Raw genomic sequence first — 27811 nt, 5'->3', positions numbered from 1 at the left:
GCAATTCTGCAGCCATTCAGCAATTCCGCAGCTCTCTGCACCTGCACAAAAGAAACACAATCTGTTTGAAAAAAAAAAAAAAAATTACAGTTCAGAAGTCATCAACAATAAGTGGAAAAGAGTCATGCAACAGCAATAAAACAATGAAGGGTTAGTGGCAAATGATCAACAGCAATCCAAGCACGGATATGAGGTATGATCTAAATCTTAAACCTACAGTTATCTCATTTTGCAAAGTTTCCGGGATATGTTTTTTGCCATTTAATGTAATGATTACCAGTCTTTCCCATCATGCGACCAAAAATCCACGTATCCCCCAAACTTATCGGTCCTGTTCATCACGATTTTGAAACTCCATTACGGCTGCTCCTCCATTAAGGTTTTTGTACCTAAGTGACGTAGACTACTGTACTACATCTCTCTCTACGTCACAATCCCGCAGCCAAGTGTAAATTCATGACCGATACCTAAGGACCTAACCGTTTCTACCCATCATTTCATAACCCTCCTACGCTCGTATCATTCCATTCACGCTATTTCATTTCCACAGTTCCCTCTCACTACGCTGCTACCTTAGCCATACTCTGTTTTACTCCTTTCTCTCTGCTAATTTTGATTACCAGTGAAAAGTATGTTACGGCTGTTACATTAGAGCCGTAAATCTACTGTGTTAAGGCCACTGTTGAAGCCGTGTAACCTTTTTTCCAAAAGTTTTAGAACAGAGCCGTAGAGCCAATGGGTAAACTCTTAAGGGCAGAACCAGAGGGTTCAAAATTTCTGGAGGGATATCCTCAAGTTAAAGATGCTTTGCAGAAAGCAAACTGGCTCCAATGCATCCAGAAATTCAAAGGTTACCACAAAGAGGTTACGAAGGCCTTTGCACGGTCTTTTAGAGACAAAGACAATCAAGTGGAGATAGGGGATTTAAAGTTTACAGTCACTGAGAGCAGCATAGCACAAGCCACTTCACTTCCACAAACTGGAGAAAGATGGTTTAAAAACCGGTCAGTACAAGATCAACAGTGGAAGCAGATTTTAAAGAATCCAGGTATGGATACCAGCATTTTTACAAAAGGGATTCCTGTTACTTATGTCAAGGAAGAATGGACAACTTTACTTTTATTAGTGCAAAAATTCTTTACTTGTGAGGGAAGGTTTGGAGTTTTATATGTTTACCATGCCAAAGTCATGATGCATTTCTTAGGAGATGATATTAACCTTCCATATTTTCTACTCTCAAGTCTTAGAAAAATGTGTTCAATTGTCCAAAGGAACCCAAGAAACATTGAGCCACATCTGTATCATCATGGTCTTGTTAAAATGCTAGTTGAAGAACAGTTGAAAGCAAAAAGGGATACCTGGGAAAGATTTCTTGTGAGAAACCACTTCGAAGAGGCAGGAGAAACCTCTGTGCCTAGAAAGAGTAGAAGAAAAAGAGAAGAGGTTACCCCAGAAACTGTTGTCCAAGAAGAAACTGTCCAGGACCTTGTTGAAGAAGAAAATGTTGCCCATCATTCTGAACATGAAGTTGACCCTGAACCTGCTGTAGACATTGATCAAACAGTCCAAGGAATCATTACAGAAACCCTTTCAGAACTTGTCCAAGAAGCTGCTCAAAAGAGAAAGGAGAGTAGGAAGAAACAAAAGAAAGATAAAGGAAAAGCCATAGCCCAAGAATCCTACCTTACTCCTGAAAATTCCAGCGAAGAAGACACTCAGCCCTTAGCACAAAGAATGGCCAAACTCCATGAGACTGCCCTTTCCAAGAAGGTGGAAAAACAAAAGCAAAAGGCACAAAAAGAAAAACAGAGCATCACCACCGTGAGAAGGAGCAGAAGGATACAAGATAAAGTGGGGGCCACAAAGGGTAAAAAGTCACTCATCATTGACTTGAGCACACCTGAAAAGGTTGCTACAAGACTTGACTTTGAGAAAAGCCCTCCACACGCTGAGTATGTTGAGACTAGTCCTCCACGTGAGGAAAGTCCTTTTGAGCATGAACCTGAATATGAACATGGATCCGAATTTGAGTATGAGCCTAGTCCAAAGAAGTCACCAGAGGTTGACCCAGATCAGCAGAAAGTTTATAATTACCTGGAGACGTTGGAACAAGCAGCTGCTGGTCCAAGCACTGTTCAACCTTTGGAGCAGCAAGTCCACTCACTCAAACAAGAAATTTTTGAGATTGAAGTTCTAAATCGCCATATCATACAAGAAAATGAAAAATTGAAGGAGCAAGCTAAAGTGGATAAGATGGTTCACGATAATACCATGTTACATTTGGGCCTGTGGCAAAGGAATAATAAAAAGCTAAGGAAGAAATGCAGAAAGCTAAATAAAGCCTTGATCAATCTAAAGTTCAGATGCTTGGTAAAGAAACCAAGAGTCAATGTGGCCACACAGAGGAAGAAGAGAAGACTAGATGTCTTAGCAGAGGCATCTCAGCAGGTGGATTAGACAGTGTTTTTGATTGCATGAGGACATGCAATACCCTCGTAGTGGGGGTATGTAGAGCCTCTAACTTGCACCTCATTATCCATTATTACCTACAGTTTTTCCTCACTTATCTCTCTCTTTTGCCTCATTTTCCTTGTAAACCTACCCAGATCATTACATTAGATGTCTTTAAGCATGATCAAGTGAACTTTGCTAATGTGTGACTGTTTTGTTTAGATTTTAACATATTTACAGAGACTCCGCAGCTGTCTGGTAATTCCGCAGCCATTCAGCGATTCCGCAGCCATCTGGTGATCCCGCAGCCTTTTTGTTAATCTCAAGGTTCCACGTGTCATTTTGCAAAACGAACCACATGGGCACGTGGGAATAAAGGTGCTCAAGGTTCCTGTGCTATTGGTTCGGTCAGCCACATCATCTACACCTCCGGTCAACGAGGGTCAAGCCACGGTCAACAAAGGCAGCTTAAACGGTGTTGCGTAAGCTGTTGGGTCACGTCAATGCAAATGGTGATTTGTCCGTGTTACGCAGGTTGTGGGAAACATAATCCAACTCTGGATTCAATTCCCATGACGACCAAAACCTCCAGCTCATCCACGAGGCTCATTACGTGTTGCTGAACCTTTAATACGCATGACAGTTAGTTCATTTTCTGTTTCTAGCTTTACGCATTAGGCCATCGTTCAGATCCCTATAAAAACTAGCGTCTGCGTACGCTTAATGTTACTTTTTAGTTGCTGTGTTTTAGGTACTCGTTATAATTTTAGTGCATTTCAAAACTCTGTTTTAATAGTGCTGTTCTAGCACGGCTATTGGCATATTGAAATGGCCCCTGTTCTTCTTAAGCGCTGGAACCCTCTCTTCGAACCAGAAAAGGAACAGCTTGGTGCGGGGCCGATTTGGGTTCGCCTTCCGGGTCTCCCCCTTCCCTTTTGGGCCGAAGAAGTGTTTATACAGGTCGGCAATGCTCTCGGGACTTACTTAGATTATGATCGCACATATGTGGAATCTGGAAGCCGATCATTGGCTCGGATTTTGGTTCACCTGGATACCCGAGAAGGTCTTGAGGAGCAAGTTACGCTTCAATGGGGCAGATGCATCAGGGTACAGCTCTTGGACTACGAAGGAGTCCCCTTTCGCTGCAGAAGATGTCATAAAGTTGGACATCTTGCCAGAGACTGCCCTCTCAACAAGAAAGCGGACGATACCCCGAAGCACACCCCGACCTCATCCAGGATGGCATCACCAAATCCTTCGAGGCCTCCTTCTGCTGGTCCCTCCCCCGCGACTTCAGCATTCATGGAAGCATCTGGTATCGAGCGTTCATCGCCTCCTATCACACGCGCTCGTTCGGCGGCTGAAGCGGGTATGTCCTCCGAGATCTCCGTTTCTCATGTTCTTTCATCGATTGATATGATTGAACCCTCATCTCCTGTATCAATGATTCAATGCCCCCTCAGAACTGCTCCCTCTACCTCTGTGGATCCTATCACCACCACTCATCCCCTCTCGGATTGCCCTACCCCGTTTCCATCTTCCCCTCCGCACCCATACTTCCTTCGTCCTCGGCAACCTGCTAAGGATCCCCCCGTTAAGTTATCCGGGTTGGGCATTGTTGATTCAGTAGGGGGGGGGTCGTGCACCAGGGGGAGGAAATCTCAACTTTCTAAAGCCATTAAGATTGCTGGGGCCGAGGTAGTCTCTGGCAGACAATCGACCATTGATGGGGTCCTTAGAGCAGGGCACACCCCGAGAGGTGTCCCCCCATGAAGTGCCTCTCATTTAATTGTAGAGGACTGGCTAGTTCCTCCAAGAAACTAGCCTTGAAGAGGCTCATCGAATCTGAGCCCTGTGACATTATCATGCTTCAAGAAACGCTCTGTTCAGCTGATCAATGTTCCCATATTCTGTTGTCTCTGATCCCTGGATGGATTATCTCTGCTAATGATGCCATTGGTCGATCTGGGGGAATAGCCATTGGCATAAACCCCCGATCCATTAAAGTATCTGCTAGTTGGGGGGGGGCTGGTTTTATTGGACTGGACATCTTCTCGGCCGACCTTGGCTTGGACCTTAGAATTGTCAATATCTATGCTCCGTGCTCTCAGCGAGAAGCTTTCTGGCAGAACCTTCTTCATCTCCCCATGTTGAACGAGGATCATATCATATTGGGAGGTGACCTAAACTTCTCGCTAGGCTTCAGGGAATCATGGGGTTCGGATGGCCATATTGACCCCATCACAGATTTTATGTTCAACCTGCTTGAGCAATCTAACTATATAGATGTCCCAATGCAGCGTCCCCTCCCCACCTGGAGGAATAGAAGAATAGGAGAAGCTGCTCTGGCTCGTAGACTTGACAGATTCCTTCTTAAAGGGTCTCTCATCCAGCGTGTCCATCTGTATCGTCAATGGGTTGGATCGGGGGGGCAATCGGACCACAACCCCATTTATCTTGAGATTCAGGGGCCTACTAAGAAGCCCAAAGCTCCTTTCAAATTCAATCACACCTGGCTGAAGGATCCCTCGTATATCAAGCTGGTGCAGGATTACTGGACAGCCCACCCCATCAATGATAATGAATCTTTTGCTAGGAGTTTCTGCAGAAATCTTGCAGAGCTAAAGCATCTTTCCATCCTGTGGGCCAAGGATAAGCTCGAAAGGGAAAATTCTCAGCTTACCCAAATAGAAGCCGATATCTGTAACCTTACAGATGATCGGGGTTTGGGTTTCACCTCATGGGCTGAAAAGAGCAGACTTATTAACCTGGAAGGACAAAAAGCCAGGATCCTCAAAGAGAGGGAGGAGTCTATCCGGCTGAGAAGCAGAGCTCTATGGATTCAAGCGGGGGATGATAACACAAAGTTTTTCCATAGCTATGCTAAGAGCAGGAAGGTGTCTAATACTATATGGAAACTTCCCTTCCCAAATGGTGAGTCTGCAGATAACTTTCAAAAGCTTGCTCACCTCGGCACCACCCACTTCAGGAATTTATACAAGAGTCCAAGGGAAGTCGGACTCCTGGACATCATCCATGTAGCTAACCACTTCCCTAGATTTGTGGAGGATGATGATGTGGCGGATCTCACTGGGCCTGTAACAGCTGATGAACTTGAAGGGGTTATGAAGTGGTTCAAGAAAGACAAAAGTCCCGGCCCAGATGGATGGACCATTGAATTCTATCTTGCTTTCTATGAGGTGCTGGGACAGGATCTGCTGAGGGTGGTGGAGGAGAGTCGTACAACTGGATCTATTTATCATGCTATTAACTCCACATTCATCGCCCTTATCCCCAAATCTGATTCCCCTGAATCCTTTGATGATTATCGACCCATATCGCTTTGCAACTGTTTGTATAAAATCATCTCCAAGACCATAGCAAATCGACTCAGACCTATCCTCTCCCGGGCTATAGCTCCCCAGCAATTCGCGTTCCTAGACTCTCGTCAGATACATGAGGCCATTGGACTCGCCCAAGAGGCCCTTCATTCCATTTGGTCCAAAAGTCTGAAAGCCATCCTTCTCAAAATTGACCTCTCCAAAGCCTTCGATCGGGTCAGCTGGCTCTATCTTAAGATGATTCTGATCCATCTGGGGTTTCCACACTCCTATATTACATGGATTATGGCTTGTATCACTTCTCCCTCGTTCAGTGTTCTCATCAATGGCTCGGCATCCTCTTTTTTTCACTCAGAGAGAGGTCTGCGACAGGGATGCCCACTATCACCACTACTATTTCTCTTAGTTATGGAAGGACTCAGTCGTCTCATGGAAGCTGCAAAAAGGAATGGGGATATTGGTGGGCTTGGGATATCAGATTTGTGCTATCTTACACATCTACTATTTGTAGATGATGTTCTTATTCTTCTTGATGGAAGTATCAGAGACTCCAGGAACTTCTTGAAAATCTTGCAAAGATTTTCTGCGGCCACAGGTATGTTGCCTAACCAATCGAAATCCACCATCACATGTGCTCGCACCTCGGTCCAAGAGACCAGGATTGCACTACAGGCTTTTCCTTTCTTGGTGCACTCTTTAGATAGAGGTCTTAAATACCTCGGTTTCAATCTGAAACCCTCATGCCAAAGGATTGTTGATTGGGCCTGGTTGATTGCCAAACTTGAAAAGAGGCTACTGGGTTGGAGCCACAGATATCTATCTAGAGCTGGCAGACTGGTGCTCATCAAATCAGTGCTAGAAGCTACCCCAGTCTTCTGGATGGCACTAGCATGGATTCCTAGGACTATCCTGGGGAGGATACAGCAGCTTTGTAACCGTTATCTTTGGAATGGGAATCAGGAGAAACGTACATTTGCTTGGATCAGCTGGAAGAAAATATCATTACCAAAGAAGTGGGGTGGATGGGGCCTCAAGGAGCTCCCTGACTTCGCTAAAGCACTTGCTGCCAAGATGGGATGGATCTTGCTCACTAGACAAAATCTGTGGACTCATGTTACATACCACAAATACATTTGGCCTCAAAATATGATGGATTGGGCACGTCTTCCATCCTGGTCTTCAAAGGGGGGCTCATCTGTATGGAAGGCCTTGATTGACTCACTCCCTCTCATTCGGGACAACTTGGCATGGCGCATCAATGATGGAATGACAGGCAGGATTGGCCTGGACCCTTGGAGCAATAGTGGAGGCAGACATATATTAAACCAGGAGATTATTGATTATTTACAAGGCCGGGGGATACAACATTTTGCACAGATCGCTGATCCACTTCACACTGATATTTTTTCTCAGGCATGGAAAACTGCCCACTCTTTGGATCTACCTAACCAATGGCACCAGGAATGGGATCAATACATCATGGCTCTATCTGAATCCCATATTCGTATTAAGCAAGGGCCTGATGAATTGATCTGGTGCCCGGCCGACCATGGTTCATATGTCCCAAAACAAGGCTATTGTGCCCTCATTGCTCACAGATCTCCGGATCAGGTTCAACCTTGGTGGCACTCCATTTGGAAGTTAAGGGCCACTCCTCGATCTAAGCTTTTCTTCTGGTGTGCGCTTCATGATATCGTTCCTACCGGTGAACAGTTAACCCGCAGAGCCATCCAGGGACCCTCATGGTGCATATTCTGCAAAAATGCATCTGAATGCACAGACCACATATTCTTGTCTTGCCCGACGTTTCAAAGCATTTGGAGGAATATCTGTCAACAGTTGGGAATTACGGGAGACTGGAGCGGCGCTGACCTACAGGAGGCTTGGTACTCATGGGCCCGTAGCCACCCGGAATCCAAACTATTAAACCTCCCCCCTGTGGCCATTTGGTATGCATGGCTTGCTCGAAACAGAGCCATTTTTGAAGATAAACCTTTCTCGGGAAGCCATATTGAAATAGCAGTCATAGCAGCATACCAGGAACTTCCTGAACCGTCCCCAACCAGAACCCGTGTTATACAGCCTATGCCTGAGATTGACAGAACAATCCCTTGGGCTTTTTTCGATGGTGCATCGAATCAAACAGGGTGTGGCGGTGGATTTGTATTGCACATTAACGAAAATCATAGATATCTTGCAAAATTGGGTTTTGGTATTGGAACGAACAATTTTGCTGAGCTCTCTGCATTATATAATCTACTTCATTTTGCTTTATCTCACCATATTACACAGCTCAACATATTCGGGGACTCAATGGTGGTTGTAAATTGGATTAATAATGTGACAAATTGCCATGTACACATGCTTAGCAATTTATTTCAAAATACTCTTACTCTTAAAGCAGCATTTGAACATTTTACATGTGTGCATATTTACAGAGAACACAATAGCGAGGCTGACAAACTATCCAAAGAGGCCTCGTCACTTCCACGAGGCAATGGACAAATAGTGGAGCAGAATGGGTCGGAGGAACATCAGTTTTACCACCGGCCATATATAGATCAGAGGATGCAGCGGGACAACAGTCCCAACAGCTAAATAGTGAACAGAGAACAATATGAACTGCTGATATATTTATGAACATGAATTTTTTGTATTAGTAAATAGGCTGTAAAGCACAGATCATGGATGTAACTAGAACTTTTTGTTATGACTCTGAGAACTACCTGAAAAGGTGAATTTTGTATGAACTTTGACAGTAATGCCGCGGCATCTGCTTATGTAATTTTCAAAATATTAATGAAAGTTACTGATTTTCCCAGGGGAAAAAAGTGTTGTTCTAGCACTCTTGACTGTACTTTTCTGCATATGGAGTAATAGAAGACAGTGCTGTTCTGAAGTTTTCAAATCCGTGAGTCTTCTTTGGGTTTTATGGATGGAGGGCCCCCGTTCATGACAGCCCTTGTATAGTATTTTATGTTCATAATCTTGCTATTTCCTTATTTTCCATTCAGCCCTTTCCTTTTATTTGAAACATGTACAGCTTGATTTACCTTCATTATCATTTCATTTGCAGCCTTTACTTTGACTGATCAGATTTGTTTTTCTGCAGGTTTTTTACCCGGGATTGTGTGTGTGTTTGTGTATTTGCTTTATATCTAGTGGTAGTTTCAGTTGTCATATTCATAGTGCTGCCTTTTACTCTGTTTTCTAGTTAGCTTTTAGTTTAGTTTCTCAAGTTGTATGCTAACTGATTAATGGTCTCTTTATCATAAATTGTTTATCTTTAAGAGAGCAGAATACTAATGAATTACAGCTTGTTTTGAAGTAGTCTTGGCTTATATCACTAACTCTTTTTCCACTTGTTACACATAACAATGTATGTTGGAAGCAGAATGATGGAGAAAGGCACAGTGGTGTTATAATTTGTCATTTAGAGCTTTATCATTTCTTAGACTTATCTTTAGCTACTTCCTAATCGTGTTTTACACAGTACTATGTGTTAGAAGCAGAGAGTTAGGAAGAGATAAACATTATCATTGGTCTTTGAAGTGATTTTCTTATCTTTTTATTTGCAGCAACATGAGTAGTGACTAATGCCATTAGAAAGTGGTTCTTTGCTTTCAGTTCATTTCAAGTTATTTATTTCCTTTAAGTTTTTCCTTTACAAATTCAGCAAGTAGTTAGAAACCACCAATCACACACCCTCACTCATCTAGAATTCACCTTACACACACTATCACTCATCTGTTTATAAAACTCCATTCCATCTTAGGAAGATAAATTAACCACAAACAACACCCCAAACGACAAAAAGACTCTAAGAGGTTGCTTAAGTACATATAGTACACCTTCACTTCATCAGCTTACGAGCCCCGGGTTGACAATTAATGATATCAATTTAGGAACACTAAATTGACTAAACAAGTGACCTGGAAGATCAGAAAGAGAATTATTAGCCCGACTTGAAGAAAAAATAAAAAATGACATGCATAGAGCAAGAGATTCTAGGGGAAGGTTTTTAGCTAGTGCCAAAAGTTCGATTTTTACAACTCCATCTACTTTAAGGAATAGACAAGAGACACCTCCATCATCTCCAACTTACACTCCTAGCCCTAGGATTCCTGGAATTCAAGAGGCAGGAGTCGATTCTCCCACACCTTCCATCGAATCTGAACTAGAAAGAGATCCTTTCCTTCCTTCTACAGAGAGACAAATTGTAATTGAAGAAGTAGAATCATCTGAAGAAGAGGGAGAAATTCCTTCTCATACACCCTTAGTAGAAGAACCAGAAGACTCTGAAGTCTCCAGGGAAACTATCATGACAGAGGAAGGAGCAACTGGATTTGGTAGAGGTAGAGGTAGAGGAGGAGGAGGAAACAATGGAGGAGGTAGAGGTAACATTGGGGGAAATAGGGATGGGGATAACTCATTCAGATTTCCTATAGTTGATGAGGACTCCCGAGCCACAATGAAAAACATCTCACCATCTGTCCTCCCAAACTTCCATGGATTCAGGAATGAGGACCCTGAAACATTTCTATTTGAGTTTGAGGTCGTGTGTCGAACTTATGATTATTTGGAAGACTCTCAAAAACTCAAATTGTTTCCTTCAACATTGAAAGGAGCAGCCTTGAAATGGTTCATGGGATTACTCACTCAATCCATTAGGTCTTGGAATGATATGAAACAAGCATTTTTGGATAGGTACCTAGACTATTGTATGCCCACCAATCACAAAGATGAGGTATTCAAAATGATGCAAAAAGAAGATGAAAACTTGGAGGAGTTACCTGAAAGATTTCAATATAACCTGAAAAGAGCAAAAATGAGTAACTTGGATGAGGAGACCTTGAAAGCCCTTCTATTAAAAGCCATTAGAGATGAATGGATAGATATTTTGAACATGATGGGAAAGGGAGATATATCTCAACTTCCACTTTCTGATATAGCAGAATTATGTGTCCATCTCTCAAGGGGGAAATCTAAAACTCAAAAAGGGCCTAGAGATCCTTCTCTCATCAGAGCAAATAAATCTGCAACTGGATCGGTAAGTAGGGCTGAAATTGGCAACATGCTTGATGAATTCAAAACTGACATCTTAGGGAGTCTTAGTGAGAAACTAGACACCCTTAAGATTCACAATAAACAGAAAGCAGAAGCTGAGGCTTTGGCCATCTTTTGCCCAAAGTGTAGGAAGAAACATGCTCTAAGGGAATGTCCCTTGGATGCAAAAGTTGTAGAAACATGTATAATTTGTTCAGAGAATCATGAGACCAAGGATTTTCCTTCAATTCCTGGGCTCAAAGTTGTCTTTCAAGAAGATCCAAATACAATCGAATCTCTCTGTTTTGTTGCAAGGAGACCTTGGCAGGGACAACAAAATCAAGGGTTTAGAAACTCTATGAATTTTCAACCCCCACCAAATTGGAATCCTTGGCAACAACCTTGGTCCAAACCTCAAAATCCTTTTCAATCATGGGTACAAGGTATGCAAAATCCTTATGGGAGATTTGCTCAATTTTATCAATATCCCCCATCTTTTCAAAACTAACAAACTCCACAACTTCCAAATCAAAATCCACAACTATCATTGCCATTTTCACAACAACCTTCTCAACAGAATCCAAATTCTCAACTCTTGCTTCCATTCCAACAGAAGTCAAATCCACTTCCCTCTCAGCCATTGCCAAACCCCAATAATAAAAACCCTCAAAATGCTTACATGATGGAAGGTCAACAATTTCCTACCTATATGATTGTTCCTCTCAATGATGTACAACTCAGATCAGGTAGAGTCCTAGATAAGCCTTCTATAAATTCTCAAAAGCAAAGCATTTTTGAGGAAGATTCTCTTGAAGCCAATAAGGGTTCTGAAGCATCTCTTCAAAACCCAAGTACTCAAAAAGAAAAAGAAAAAGAGTTAACCCCCACAACTCCCATAGTTGAGCAACCTGCATCTTTATCCACACCTCCTTTTCCTGAAAGATTACAAATTGACAAGGGAGTGTAAAAACAAATTTGGTTGCCTGACTATAATTTTCTAGATGAACTGAAGAATGTCTGTATCAAGATTCCCTTGTTACAAGCCATTAAAGAGATTCCTATTCTAGCAAAAACAATAAAGGAGTTGAGCCTTAAAAGACCAGGAAGGAAACCAAGAGATACCAGAAGAATCCACCTGGTAGGGAAAATTGCAGATATCATGATGGGAAAAATTACTATGCAGAAATATGTAGATCCCGGTAGTCCAATTGTCAAAACACATATCAATGGGGTAGAAATACCAAATACTTTGATTGATTTAGGGGCTGCTATCAACATCATGAGTAGACAGACTATGGAACAGCTAAAACTTCCTAACCTTCTCTTTACACCTACTTTATTGCAACTTGCAGATCGATCAATTATTAAACCAGATGGTGTATTAGAAGACATTCCAGTCTCCTTAGACTATTGGGAATATCCAGTGGATTTCATGATTTTAACTCCCAAGAGTAATCTAAGAGGACATCCTCTTATTTTAGGAAGACCTTGGCTAGCCACAGCTGATGCTTTCATAAGTTGTAGGTCTGGGGATATGTATATTTCTGATGGTAATTCGACAAAGAAGTTCAATCTGTATCCTCCAGCAAAGGCAATTACAGAAATAGGAGATAATGAGTGGGTTGATGATGAAGATACTATACAACCTGTCTTTACCATTTCTGAGATCAGTGAAGATAGTCAAATTCTGAACACATTAGAAAACTTTGAACCACCTTCAGAATATGACCACACACAATTTCAGTTGGATTCTGACATCGACTGTCTATCATCTAGACAAATGTCTCTTTTCTCCATGGAAGAATTTGGTAGTTTTGCCATTGAGATTTTTCCAGGAAAAACATTGAATATCAAAAAAAACTTGGAAAAATCACAACAGGAAGAGCTAACCAAAATCTTGCAAAAACATTCTACTGCATTTGCATGGGAGTATACCGATATGAAAGGTATTGACCCTAAGACTTGCATTCATCACATCTACATTGAGGAAAACAGTAGACCAATCAGACAACCTCAAAGAAGGATGAATCCAAACCTTAGGGAGATAGTGAAAGAAGAGCTCCAAAAGTTACTTAATGTAAACTTCATTTATCCAATTTCAGATAGCCGATGGGTTTCTCCCTTGGTTATAGTACCTAAAAATAATGGTAAATGGAGGGTTTGCATTGACTACATGGAATTAAACAAAGCAACTTTGAAGGATCACTTTCCTTTACCCTTTATTGATCAGGTATTAGATACTTTAGCAGGCAAAAAGTATTTCTCATTTTTGGATGGTTTTAGTGGTTACAATTAGATTCAGGTAGCACCTGAAGATCAGGACAAAACCACATTTACTTGTCCATGGAGAACTTTTGCTTACCGAGTACTTCCTTTTGGATTATGTAATGCACCCGCAACATTTCAAAGGGCAGTACTAGGAATCTTTTCTGATCTAATTCATGATTGTGTAGAGGTCTATATGGATGATTTTACAGTTTATGGTAATTCATTTGAAGAGGCATTAGAGAATTTGGAAAAAGTCCTTATAAGATGTAAAGAAACAAATCTTTCATTAAGTCATGAGAAATGCTTTATGATGTTTACTGAAGGGATTGTTTTAGGACATCATATTTCAGGAGATGGAATTAAAGTTGATAGATCAAAAGTTGAAGTCATCTCCAAATTACCTATTCCAAATTGTCAAAAAGATGTTAGAAGTTTTCTTGGATTTACTGGATATTATAGAAGATTTATTGAAAACTTCACTAAGATAGCATCTCCGCTTTTCAAATTACTTACAAAAGACTGTGAATTCAATTGGGATCCTGACTGTCAATCTGCATTTGAAACTTTAAAAACAAGAATATCTGAAGCACCCATTTTGAGAGGGCCAAATTGGAAACTTCCTTTCCATATTTCTACAGATGCTTCACATACAGCTCTAGGAGCTGTGTTGGGTCAAAAGGATTTAGTTCCTTATGCCATTTACTACACCAGTAAAAATTTGACTCCCACTGAGTTAAATTATACTGTGACTGAAAAAGAGTTCTTCGCTGTTGTGCATGCAATCAACAAGTTTAGACATTATATAACAGGCGATGAAACTTTTGTCCATACTGATCATTCTGCAATTAGATATCTCATGAACAAACCTGTTACTAATGGCAGAGTTACAAGATGGCTTTTACTTTTACAAGAATTCAATATTACTGTGTTAGATAGACCAGGGAAACAAAATACAGTAGCTGATTTCTTGTCTAGAATCCAAAATACTAACGAAGATTCTCCTGTAGAGGATAAGTTTCCAGATGAATATTTGTTTGCAGTAACTACTAAGACTCCTTGGTATGCAGATGTTGCTAACTATTTGGTTACAGGGAAGCTACCTCCACATTTATTTCCTAATGAGAAGAGGAAAATTATTCAGGAGTGTTCAAATTATTCATGGATTTCTAATGAATTGTTTAAGACAGGGCTAGATTGTGTGATCAGAAGATGTGTTCGGGAAGATGAAATGCCTGACATCCTCAGGGCATGTCATGATGAGCCATGCGGTGGGCACTTCGCTGACAAAAGGACAGCTTATAAAATCCTTTCTTTAGGATATTATTGGCCTTCTCTCTTCAAAGATGCAAAACAATATGTCAGGAGGTGTGACAGCTGCCAAAGAATTGGGAGACCAACTCTTTCAAATGAAATGCCATTACAGCCACAGGTACTCATCGAACCCTTTGAAAAATGGGCTTTAGATTTCATTGGACCTATTAATCCACCATCTAAACAAAAGAAGTATATATTGGTTTGCACTGATTATGTTACTAAATGGGTAGAAGCCAAGGCATTGCCTTCTGCCACTGAAAATTCAGTTGTTCAATTTCTTTTTGAGGATATTTTTACTCGTTTTGGTGTCCCAAGAGAAATTGTGACAGATCAGGGAAGTCAATTTACATCTAACTTGATGGAAAAGCTGATGGAAGAATACAAAGTCAAGCATAGAAAATCTACTCCGTACCATCCGCAAGAAAATGGTCAAGTGGAATCCACAAACAAATTTCTTGAGAGCATCATCACCAAAACTGTTCATCTCCACAGAAGAGATTGGGCAGAAAGGCTTCCTGAAGCCTTATGGGCCTATAGAACTACATGGAGGAATACAACAGGACATTCTCCCTATGAACTTGTTTATGGGAAAGAAGTCCTGCTCCCCATTGAGTTTCAAGTCAAGACCTTCAAGATGGCAGTTCAGTTGGGGATGAATCTATCAGAAGCCCAAAATCACAGAATGGAGCAGTTGAATGAGCTAGATGAAGTAAGACAAGATGCAATTTTAAGGACTGATCTAGTTCAGCACCAAAGAACTAAGTGGCATGACAGATATATCAAAGAGAAAAAGTTTCAAAAGGGAGATTGGGTGTTACTGTTTGATTCCAAGTTTAAATACTTCAAAGGAAAATTTCAGACTCATTGGCTTGGACCATATGAGATTGACGAAGTCTTTAGCAATGGAGCAGTTCGAGTCAAGACCATTGATGAGTTTCAAACTCCTTTTATTGTGAATGGCCACCGATTGAAAATTTATCATAAGCCACTCTCAAAGAGGACTTTGTCAAAATGTTTCAAGAAAATTCTGCAATGAGGCTGGTGGAGAAGAATCCTTCTCCTCCATTAGCCTAGTCTTTGTTTCTTTCAGTTGAAAAAAAAAAAAAAAAAAAAAATTGTATAAGCCTGAAAACCAATCATAGATTGGCAGTCTTATACAGAAAATGTAGAGTGAAAATCAGGGACACCTGACACTCTATATTTTCCAAAAAAAAATCTCTCTTCCTTTCCATCTTCACTCCACCTCACTTGTCATTTCCATCTTCACCTCCATCTCATCTTCATCTCCATTCCACTTCACTCCACTTCATTTCCATCTCATTCCACTCATTTCATTCCATTCCATCAATAAAAGTCCCTCTCGGGACTATTTCATTCAATTAGTTCTTTTGCTAACTATCTTTGTGCAGTTAAAGGGGTGTTGTCTTAGTTTCTGCAGCTGGAAACTGTTTCCACAGCTAGAACCAGTTTCCGCAGCTCGAAACGATTTCCGCAGCCAGCATCACTCTGTCTTTACAGCCGGCATCACTCTGTTTTCAAAAAAATCACAGTCAAAGGTTAGTTTCATCATCACCAAGTGCAGCAAAGGCATGGGGCATCCTCAAGATCAGAGAACAATAATGGGTCAAAAACCTTAATCAAGAAATGATCAACTTCCAAAGGTATGATCAAAAATCTCTACCAAATAACAATTTAATGTCATTATTTGCATAGTTATTAAACCATGGCAAGTTCCACTAAACGCAATGATTTGATACGGCAAGCCCCATACCACTCCTCTTCCACGATGTCATTCCATACACACCCTATTCATTTCTAACGGTCCCATAATCATTCTAAATCTATGGACTGCTCTCCCATTTATTGGCCGTACTTTGGAGACGTGACCGACTGCACTACGACTCTCCTTCACCATAATTCCCGCAGCCGTCTGCTGAGACGTGTACGCAAGCCAACCGATTCAAAAGGACTCAGCCGTTATACTGCCCATTTATCACTTCACTCCCGCATGCATTTGAAGCTAAACCTGTGACTGTTGCTTACCTCGGTGCTCATACCATCCCCTGTTCTCCATTTCCATTGCGTCCACTACAGCTTACTCCAAACCCTAGCCACAGTCACCACATGCATTCCGAACTTTGATTACGGCCATTTCAGTTACCCTAAGAATCCCGTATTCAGCCGTTTTTTTTTCCTGAACCGTCATACGCAGTAGAATTTCCAGTCGGAATTTGAAGCCGAGAGGGTTATCCACAAACAAAGGAGTCGTTGAAGAAAGCAAGGTGGCTGAAATTCATTCAAAAGTTCAGGGGCTATAACAAAGAAGTGACTAAATCTTTTGCGAGGTCTTTTAATGGACAAACAGCGGAGGTTGGAGACCTGAAATTTACAGTGACCGAGGCTACAATAGCAGCTGCAACAAGTCTTCCGCAAGAAGGGGAAAGGTGGTTCAAGAACAGAGGTGTAGAAGATCAAATATGGAAGACAATATTACAAAACCCAGGTATGGATACCTCTATATTTACCATGGGAATCCCTGTGCATACAATAAAAGAAGAATGGTCCCCTCTGCTATTACTTATTCATAAATTTATCACATGCGAGGGTCGTTTTGGCTCCATGTACATGTATCATGCCAGGCTTATGATGAATTTTATGGAAGGTTATACCCTTAATTTGCCTTATTTTCTGTTATCAAGCTTGAAGAAAATGAGTTTTACTGTTCAAAAGCACGTAGGTAATATTGAACCCCATCTTTACCATCACGGGTTCATAAAAATCCTTATTGAAGAACAGTTGAAAAGCACTAAGGATACTTGGGAAAAGTTTTTGACAAGAAACCACTTCCAAGAACTGACTGAAGCCTCTGGAAGCAGTCCCCCAAAAATTCCCAAGAGAAGTAGGAGGAAAGAAAAGAATATCACAGCCCAAGACTCTCCTACAAAAGACATTCAGGAAACTATTCAGGAAGAAGAAGAGGAAGCTAGAAACAAGAAACAAAAGAAGGATAAGGGCAAAGTAATCATTCAAGAAACCTATCCATCCACTGAACCATCCATAGATGAATAATCTCAAACTTTGACAGAAAGGTTAGCACATCTTCAAGCTGCTGCCTTAGCAAAGAAACAAAAAGAAAAACAGAGTGCACAGAAAAAGAGCACTAGTCCACATGTGAGGAGGAGCAGTAGGCTAAAAGGAAAGAAAAGTGTAACCCAAGAAAAACAATCACACTTTATTGATTTAGGTGAAGGAACACCTGAAAAAGGTCCAGCTCAGCAAGACATTGAGGCAAGCCCTCCACGTGAGGAAATTCCTTTTCAGCTAGAAAGAGAAAACAGTCCTCCTTTACCAGAATTTGAGTTCAGGCCGAGAAAAACACCTGAGGTAGATTCCACCCAGCAAGAAGCATATAACTACCTAGAGTCCTTGGAACAATCAACTGCAGGACCAAGCACTACCTTGCCACTTGATGCACAAGTACAATCTTTAAAACAGGAAGTGTTCGAATTGGAAGTCCTAAATAGGCACATTAAACAAGAAAACGAAGCACTCAAAGAGCAGAGTAAGGTAGACAAGATTGTCCACGATAACACTATGCTCCATTTAGGACTGTGGCAAAAGAAGAACAGGAAGCTGAAGAGAAAATGTAAAAAGTTGAGCAGGGCATTGATTAATCTTAAGTTCAAATGTCTAGTCAGGAAACCAAGGACTGTTTTAGCATCAAAGAGGAAAAGAAGAGGGTTAGATGTTCTTGCAGAAGCCTCAGAGCACATGGATTGAGGGAAAATAACTCAGTTTTGGTTGCATGAGGACATGCAACACCTTCACAATGGGGGTATGTTGAGCCTCGAACCTGCACTCTCCTACACACCCTCTCAGCCTTCTTCTTCCACTCATTTCATCCACCTAGCAGATTAAATCATTGTATTTTAGTTTAAAAAGGAGCTTTTGACATGATTTTCTAACTACGCTGATGACTGTTTTTTGGTTTAGAATTTTGTTCAGTTTCCGCAGTCGATACAGGTTTCCGCCGCTGACCCAGGATTCTGCAGCCAGCACAGGATTCCACAGCTGTTTTGTCAAACACCATGCTACAGGTGTCCTCTGAAGGGATGAGCCACATGGGCAAGTTCCAGGAGTCAAGGACATGGATCGTGTCCCTCCAGATCAGCCAGCACAGCCATGAAAGCCCGCGATCAAACAGGGGGCAAAGCATGGTCAACGAAAATGTCCAACGGTGGCACGGCTCTGTGTAGCTCTGTTTTTGAGCACGTGAAGCTACGTGGCACAATCCTTAGCCACGAAGACATCCTGGCAGCAAAAATCCAACAGCCATACCTCTCGGATTTAATAAACACGATGACAGTTACCTAGATCCGGGCTGAGGAGGATTCACGTGTCTCTGGTAGCGTGGTTAATAGCGCAGATTTAGTTAAACTGTTTAGTTCTCTTTCCTTATAAATAACGCGTTCATGAACGCTGTAAAGTTAGTTGTTGTTAATGTAATTTGAATACTGTTGTATTTCCCCACTGCACTTTTTATGTTGCTGTTTAATATATGAGAAGACTGGTTTAAACTTCCGCGTGTAGCTGTTCGTTGAATTGGTTGAAGTGGCAGAGGGCCCCTACTCACTGAGACCTTGTACAGTTGTCTTTAACTTTTGCATTGCTTTATTTTTTGTTCATGTATATTAGCTGTAAAAATGTCCTTTAAATTCTGCGTTTTATTTCATCATGTATATTAGTTGTACATAACAAAGCTTCGATTTATGTTGATTTACATTTTCATTGCTGCTCTTTCATGGTTACAACTGATCAGTTTTTTTGCAGGTTTTTTTAGGCAGCCCGGGGCAATTTTTCACCTTTTCTTTTTATCACTATTGGCATACGAGATCATCTTGTCTTTGTCGCTGACTTTTGTTTTCTGAAGTTTGATTTCAAGTACTGTCATTTCCTTGAATAGCACATTTATTTTCTGTTCTTAGATATCATGCTATGCATCTGTTAATGGTTCCTTTCTATAATCAAATAATTGTATTAGGAACCAGAATATCACTCATTATAGCTTGATTTAGTTTGCTTTAAATCGCACATTGCTTGACTTGTTTATGACTGTTTCTCACAGGGTAAATTAAGCTGAAAGGCAAAAGGTCAAGAAAGTTAAAGTAGTGTGATTAGTTTCTTTTCTGCAGTTTAACTTCTTTTAGATTTCACATTGCTCAACATTTCATGATATCTTTTCATAAGGAAGATTGAGTTGAAAAGTTTAAATAGTGTGGGTTAGTTGTTCTTGCTTTTAATTGAATTTAGTGTAGATTTCACTTTCATTTTCATTCAGCAACAAAGATATTGGGCCGATGTCATTAGTTCATTGTTTGATGTTTTTATTTCTTTTTAAGAATTGATTTTATTTCAGCCATTTTAAAGCTTGCTTTCTTTTAAGTTTTAGAGATCACCATAATCATCCATATTCCACTTGCTTTATTACATTTTCATCATCTCACATTAGGGAAAGATAAATCCAAAAACAAACTTAAAAAAGTAAAAAAAAACGACAAAAGGTTAAGGAAATGGTTATCTAGTACATATAGTACACTTCACTTCGTCAGTTTACGAACCCCGGGTTGACATTATAAATAGCAATTTAGATCACACTAAATTGACCAAACAGCTAGTTCATAGCATACATCCTCAACATGTACTCCGGGATTATATTTGTCCTCTTTGTTTTCCTATATATTTATGGATGATAGGTTGTACTGAATGCTAATTCAGTCCCCAAACCTGCAAATAGCTCCTTCCAAAACTTTGAAGTGAACTTAGCATCTCTATCTGAGATAATCTTCTTGGGAATTCCATGCAGCCTCACAATTTCCTTTATGAAAATCTGAGCTACCTCACTTGCTGAGTTGGTGGATTTGACTGCCAAAAAGTGAGCCACCTTGCTCAACTTGTCAATCACCACCATAATGGCATCATGTTTCCTAGAAGTTCTTAGTAATCCTATAATAAAATCCATAGAGATTACTTCCCACTTCCATTCCGAAATGGGAATGGGCTGTAATAAACCTATTGGGTGTTTGCATTCATCTCTCACTTGTTTGCATGTTATGCATTTAGCAACAAAATCAACCACTTCCCTCTTCAAATTAGGCCAATAATAAAACTTTTAATGGTCATGAGAGTCTTTTGATATCAAGGATGGTCAGAATATGGTTTCTCATGAAACTCTCTCAGTATAAGCCTCTTTAGATCAAAATTATTTGGTACGTAGATTCTGCTCTTGAATCTAACTATGAAATCACTTGTGAGATGATACTCCTCTTCCTCACTTCCTTGCTGCAACTTTTCCTTCACTTGTTGATAATTTTCATCATGTTATCATGCATTTTTTATCCTTTCCATCATTTCAAATTTGTAGGAGTTTATAGCTGCCATGTGATTCAATTGAATCCTTCTACTAAGTGCATCAATAACCTTGTTTTCCTTGCCTTTGATATAGTACTTGATTTCAAAGTCAAACTTTCTAAGTGTAGCCATCCACCTAGCCTGTCTTGCATTCAACTTAGGTTGATTAAATAAATATTTGAGTCCACCATAATCTATCATGAGTGTGAATCTCCTGTTGAGAAGATAATACCTCCATAGCTTTAATGCATAAATAATGGAATATAATTCTAGATTAGGAGTCACATAATTTACCTTATGCTCATTTAATTTTCGTGATTCATATCAAACCACTTGACCTTCCTGCATCATGAATCAACCAATTCCTTCCTTGCAGGCATCTATGCATACCACAAAATCTTTATCTGGGTTTGCAATCCTAAACATGGGTGCACTAGTGAGCAACTGCTTCAATTGATCAAATCTTCTTGCACATTTAGTTTTCCACTCGAGATTCTTTCCATTCCTTTGCAAGGACGTAATGAGGTGTCTTATCTTGGAGAAATTTATGATGAATCTCCTGTGGTGGCTTTCCAATCCATGAATGATATGACCTCGTTTACATTGTTCGATGTTAGCCACTCCATGATGACCTTGATATTTTCTGGATCAATTGATATCCCCTTCTTGGAGACAATGTGCCCCAAGTAATGTATCTATGATTGGAAGAATTCACATTTTCTAAGATTTACATAAAGCTTGTGTTCCCTTATCAACTGAAATATTAATCCAGGAATTTTTCATGCTCTTTGTTAGTTCTTGAATACATTAATATTTCATCAACAAAAACAATAACAAATTTATCCAGATAAGGACGCAATAAACTATTCATTAGACACATGAAAGTAGTAGGGACATTAGTAAGCCCAAAGGGCACTACTACAAACTCATAGTGCCCATATCTTGTCCAAAAAGCATTTTTATGAATATCTTCTTCTTTGATATGCACTTGATGATATCCAAACATCACATTGATCTTGGAGAAGATTGTTTCTCCTCTTAATTAATCAAATAAATCATTTGTTAGGGTCCTATAATTTATATGATCAATTTATGAGTATTTGTTTATTTTTATATGAGATATTGTGAATAATGTTTCATTCTACAAAAATTTCAAAGAAAAACGAAAACAAAAAATAGAAAAAAAGAAAAAGAAAAGAAAAGGGGATACAAAAGAAAAAAAGATATATATATATATGTGTGTGTGTGTGTGTGTGTGTGTGAGAAAAATGGAAGAAAAAAAAAATTGAAAATACCCCCAATAAATGAGCAAATTCAAATTCCATTTCATTCCAAAAAAAATGAAAAAACGTGATGAGAAATACCTTTACAAAATCAAGAATAATGTGCAGCTAGTCTAAATGCCACATTAGAGTTAAATAAATAGGATTAATTGTTTAATCACACCATTCATGCGTGATTAGACTTGTTGAATAAAGTGTGTTTAGCTACAATTAAGTATTTGATCGTGTAGTCTAAACGCGATCAAATTAGTTTTAACTAAGTTATTTAATTAGTCAAATCGCATTGTATAACCGCGATTATTAGTTTAAATAGAGTTTTGATACGACAATTTGTCATTTGTAATAAGGTACGCACTCAAATGAAAGGTCGTGATCTCACCCGCCCAGATCAATGGCCGGTGATGACTTCGAATCCCCACTCCTCACCCCTCCGACAATTAACTAAGGGGGGGGTCCAAAAAGTGGTTTCCTCGCATAACATGTTTGCTACGTGTCATCCCCAGCTCATTTCAGACCCCACCACCCCCCCCAAAACAACTTAACGCTCACCCACCCCTCTGAAATCCACTTTCCTTCTCCCAGCATACGCTATGACTGTTGAATCCCTTTCCCTGCTCCACTCCTTTTCTGCCAAGTGGTACTTCTGGCCCCAACTCCACTCCAATATAACCCCTCCACATGGCACTTCCCATCTATTCCTCTCCCCCCCCGTTATCATATCCTTCCCGATCCTCTCCAATACTCTTCCACCACATAGCGATCCTCCGTCACTTCTGTCATCTAACCATTAACACAACCATTTAATAAATTATATGTTCCCAAAATAATGGACCCACTCCATTAAACTGATAATCCATCAATGGTAAGCTATTCCAGTTATTAACAAAGGTTGGACCCATTAATTTGCCCTTCTCTTTGTTGTTCTGAGACATTAGAGACCAGAACTTGTTACAACACCCAGTTAGTAGACCAGAAATTGTTACATCAACTAGTCAACAATCAAACTGTCACAACAATTGGTCAACTAGCTACCAGTTTTCATCCAGTCAATTCCCGGGTAATTCCATTTTCCCTATTCTTTCCTTTTCAGCATGGCTCCTAAAGGAAAATCTAAATTTATAGAAGAAAACCCCCTTATACCCCTTGTAATTGATTTGTACCATCAACCACTAGTAGATCAAGAATATAAAATCCTTGCAACCAGCTATGAGTTTGACCTCTATGAACTCCACAACTCATTAAAATAGAAATTCATAGATCTTAGTGATGAATTGGGTGTGTGGGGCGCTTTCCTACCCTAATTCATTTTTCCTCAAACGTGTCATTTCCCTAAATTCATTTCATGGTGCCACTTCTGGTACATTCCCTGCCAGAGGGAAATTGTGGCCCAAAAAAATGATATCCTTCTCACTGTTACCTCTGATTCCATTTCCAAAATGCTCCAAATTCAAAACTCTTCCCCTCTAAAACATTTTTTAGTAGATTCCCTCATGAAACTCTACAAGAACCTCACTTTCTCACACAGAGCAAAGATCTTTAGAACATTTATCCTTGAGGATGCTCAATTACCTGAGAAACATCCCCCATATTCATCCTCCATGTTCCCTGAGATGATGAAACATATTATCTCCATTGTTTCTTGTTTACTGGGCTATCAATACAGTCAGAGGGTTGATGAGGCCATCATAGTCTTTTTGTTAGTCTTCTCAACAGGTGAGAAGCCCTCAATCATCTTAACCTACAGTGAGTTTCTAACAAATGCTATCCATGAGTAGTTCCTAAAATTTTCTATAGAGGGAACTTTTAAGTATGCTTCAGTTCTAGTTTATTTATTTTTATTCCATCAGGTAGATAGATTTCAATTTTCCTTACATAAATTGGATGAGCAAGGAAATTCCCAATTTGTAATTCATTGGACTTCCTTTGTAAGGAAGCATTCTAATGAATTTACCCTCAGTGAGTATGTTGATCAATTTTTATATCTAGTCTCTTGCCTATTGAATAGTAATGTTGAGCCAAAGATAGGATCTAAGATAAAAATATTTCTTCATCTCAGTGAGCAGACCAAGATAGGTGAATGGTACCTATACCATAATTACATACAAATCAGAGTGTATGGGGGTGAATTTTCACCATACAGGTTGCCCAAGTTTTTCCAAATGAGATTTTTCTCACTAGAGTATATCAGAAAAATTATTAACATGGATGAGTTGCACTTTGTGGCAGGCAAGAAGAAATCTCAATTTAAAATTAAAAAAACACAGGTTGGCACATTTATCTACAAGACCAGGGTAGCAACCAAAGAAGTAGATATCGTCCTCAATTAGATGAATTTTAAGTTCAGTTCCACCTAGTCATATGACCCCTTGGGAATAATTTCAAAGTTGAGACTAGAACAGAAGACTACTCCCTACACTCACACTCCCAGGCCAAAGATTGAAAAATACATGAACCAGGATCAATTGTTGGAAAGCACTTTACAAGAGGTAGAAGAAGAGTTACTCTCAATTACAACATCATAGACTCCAACACCTTAGGATAAGAAGGACAAGAGGCCAAAAGAATATCTTTCCCCTTCACTCATAGAAATCCAAGGAAAGGAATTCAAAATTTACAAGAGATAGAAAGTCAATCCAGTAAGAGAATTTTTGGAGGAGGAAAATGTACAGTCCACCATTTTTTTGGCAAGCCCCCATACTTCTACCAGGAATGAAGATATTTTTGTAGGACATCCACCCTCTTCGGCCTCCTAAGAGCCACTTGATACCTCTCAGTCAGAGGAATTGGTTCATGACCAAGTTGAACCAAATATATTTTCCAAGTATAAAGCGATTTAGGAGAAAAATGAGATGTTAAAAGCTACAACTTATACACATTTTTGGAAGCAGACAACATCCTCACAACATAGGCTACTCTCTGCCTTTGACACAGAGAAAGGAAAAATGTAGATAGTCCTCCTCCAGGATGAAGTTCCTTTCCCTAAAACTCTAGAAGATTACAAGAAATCCATATTTTCCTTCAATGTTGACCAAATTCATCCAATTGATCAAGTAGTCTTGCATAAGAAAATAGGGGAAATGTTGTATTCGACCTTGACAACTTCAACAATGATAGCTTCTAGGTTGCAAGCTTCGGTCAACAACATTCAGCCCCAACTCAAATTAGAAAAGACCTCTTCTCTAGCTAAAGACACAAAAATCAAGTATTTATAAGATCTAGTAATTAAACTGATATATGATCCCAGCAATCTGAAAGTTGTAGAGGAAATCATTAAAAGGAAGAATGCTCACATTGCAACACTCAAGAAGCAGATTAAGCTTCCATCCACTAAAGACCCACAAAAAAAAAGAAGTTGGACAGTTAGAGAAAGAGAAGGAAGACATGTTCAGAATTATTATTGAACAAAGAGGACATAACAAATAAATGGAGATTGAGATGGAGAAATTTCTGAAGGAGAGAGAACAGTCAACATAGTTGGAAACCATTCCACTCATAGTAATTCCTATTGCATCTACATCACTAGTATGGGAATCCAATTTAGCAGCCATCACAGTTGAGACACAATCTACTTTGATGTAACGTTTTTCACTGAGCTAAAAGTGTTCATTTCATTAATACAGAAGATTGTTCCAGGATTCATGTGTTAGGCAAATTGGTGATGTTTTTTCTCTTGTAATCTTGTTATATCTTTGCTTTTCATATGTCTTTCTTATATGTATTGTTTAAAAGAAGATGAAGGATTGAACTTGTTTAATTACACTTTGTCCTAGCTTATAAGAAATATATATGTTTTCAAACTAAGATTAATTATAGAATTCATGTTAAGATGCTCTATGTTTAATTGAATCTGAATCTTTTCCTCCCTTTCACTCCACAAAGCTTCAAAGATTCAATAGCCTGCCTACCTTGCCATGTTTCAATCTGTTCTAATATTTCTGTATCTGATCACCCTAAGAATTTGACTCCATTTCCCAATGACCTTTCCTTGCAATTTCAACCAAAAATTTCAAAAACCAAAACTCTAGACCTAATAACTAGCCTTAAATCCCACAACAACAAATCTAAATCTAATAAAGTGATCCCTCTCTGAATTTAGAAGGGCTAGATTCTAAGCTTAAAATTGGTTCTATGGTTACCTCTGGGTTTCTTTCATTGCCTTAAGAAATTATGGAGTGATAACATCTTGGCGACCATACTGGGGACTTTGAACAAATATGATTTGAATTCAATTTTCCCTGGTCAATTTTTTTTATTTCAGAGCTTTAAGTTATTTCAAGTGTGTGACTATGAAATAGATCTCATTTAAGGTTGTTTTCCACTTAAAGTTGTACATACTTTATATCTGTAAATATAATATTGTAGATCTAGCTCCTAAAAAGATATACACTAGAGCTAATCCAGATCCTAAACCACCAAAAATTGTAGATAATCCTTAAAAAATTCTCAAAAAGAAGAGTTTAACTAGGAGCCAAGCAAGTAATAATCCACTACCTAATCTTAATTCTCTTCTTGAAAGTTTAGTAACTGTATAGGATTTGAGTTTGATTTAGCTTTTGAACATAGACTCTTTCATACTAAGTCTACAAGTTTGTACCTGAAACTGTTTTTGATGAAAGAATTTTAAAACCTTACATTTCTAAGCGTCAAATTGCTAATCCAAACTCTGATGATGATGTCATCAAACAATTTAATAAGCTTAAAGTGTTAGTAACTGAATTAGATCAAGTTGTGCAAAAATATCTTGAATCATCTAGATCTTCACCTTCTTCTATTGCTTCATCACCAACCCCACCAGTGATTCCATCTAGTACTACTACCCCTCCAGATATTCCACCTATTACTATTACCCCTCCAGATATTCCACCTATTACTACTATCCCTCCAGTAATTCCCCCTATCACCAGTGTACCCATTTCATCTACTATCCCTACAGTGACTACGCCAACACAACAAACTAACATCCCACCCCCTTTAATAACATCCACGTCTATTGTAGTTACATCTTCCTCTCATTTACCTATCATGACAATTCGTTATGTCCCCTTGGTTTTACCTGGACTGAATTTCATGCCGCAAGACTACCAGAGTAGAATACCTCAATTTCATGGCACGGGGTCAATCACTACTAAACAACATATAGACAAAATGAATGATTATTTAGATTTGGAAGAAATTGATGATGATGATGATGTGAAGTTGAGACTATTTTCCCAAAGTCTCACAAGAGAATTTAAGAAATGGTTTAAAGCATTGTCAACTACCTCTATTCCAGATCTCACATAATTTCACCAAACTTTCCTCATAATGTGGGAAGTAAAGAAGAATCCTTTCCAAATCTTGGCTGAATATGAGAGTATAAAGAGAGCCCCTGGTGAAATTGTCAAAGACTATTGCACTAGGTTCAATCATATTTACAATTCTATCCCAATTGCTATACAACCTCCACTAGGACTAGCTCTAATCAAATTCCCAGATGGATTTGATCCAAACATGTCTTACCAACTTAGAGAGAGAAACACTGCTACCATCGAGGAAACGCAGAGAAATGCAGTTAGTGTAGAAGCCAATTTGTTGTTAAAGAGAGCTAGACTAAAAGTTGAGAGGAGAGTCACTATTAAGGAAGAACATTCTTCTTCCTCATCAGATGTTAAGTTGAATACATTAGTTAAAAAATGGAGAAAATTATGGAAAGGATAAATT

The 27811-nt window shown here is 39.5% G+C and overlaps 1 protein-coding gene across 1 annotated transcript; it reads left to right on the top strand.

Moving 5' to 3' along the window:
- The first annotated feature begins 4316 nt into the window (after positions 1-4316).
- On the top strand, positions 4317-8390 carry LOC149213644 (uncharacterized). Its single transcript, XM_089389099.1, has 3 exons — positions 4317-5601; positions 6304-6387; positions 6493-8390. The coding sequence occupies exons 1-3, from the start codon at positions 4317-4319 to the stop codon at positions 8388-8390; spliced, it is 3267 nt and encodes a 1088-aa protein (XP_089245225.1).
- The last annotated feature ends 19421 nt before the right edge of the window (positions 8391-27811 follow it).

This window comes from Pinus tabuliformis, chromosome 1_1, assembly GCF_031772625.1.
Source record: "Pinus tabuliformis cultivar Carrire ecotype Pingquan chromosome 1_1, CPIR1, whole genome shotgun sequence".
Classification (NCBI taxonomy): Eukaryota; Viridiplantae; Streptophyta; class Pinopsida; order Pinales; family Pinaceae; genus Pinus; species Pinus tabuliformis.
This window is presented reverse-complemented; position numbering and strand designations above follow the sequence as displayed.

What these genes read in the sequence shown, in the direction of transcription:
- LOC149213644 (XM_089389099.1), top strand. Translation starts at nt 4,317, where the DNA reads ATGCTTCAAGAAACGCTCTGTTCAGCTGATCAATGTTCCCATATTCTG. An exon ending in GTGGTTCAAGAAAGACAAAA is followed by an intron (nt 5,602 to 6,303) that starts GTCCCGGCCCAG and finishes TACTATTTGTAG; the next exon opens with ATGATGTTCTTATTCTTCTT. An exon ending in AAGATTTTCTGCGGCCACAG is followed by an intron (nt 6,388 to 6,492) that starts GTATGTTGCCTA and finishes TGCACTCTTTAG; the next exon opens with ATAGAGGTCTTAAATACCTC.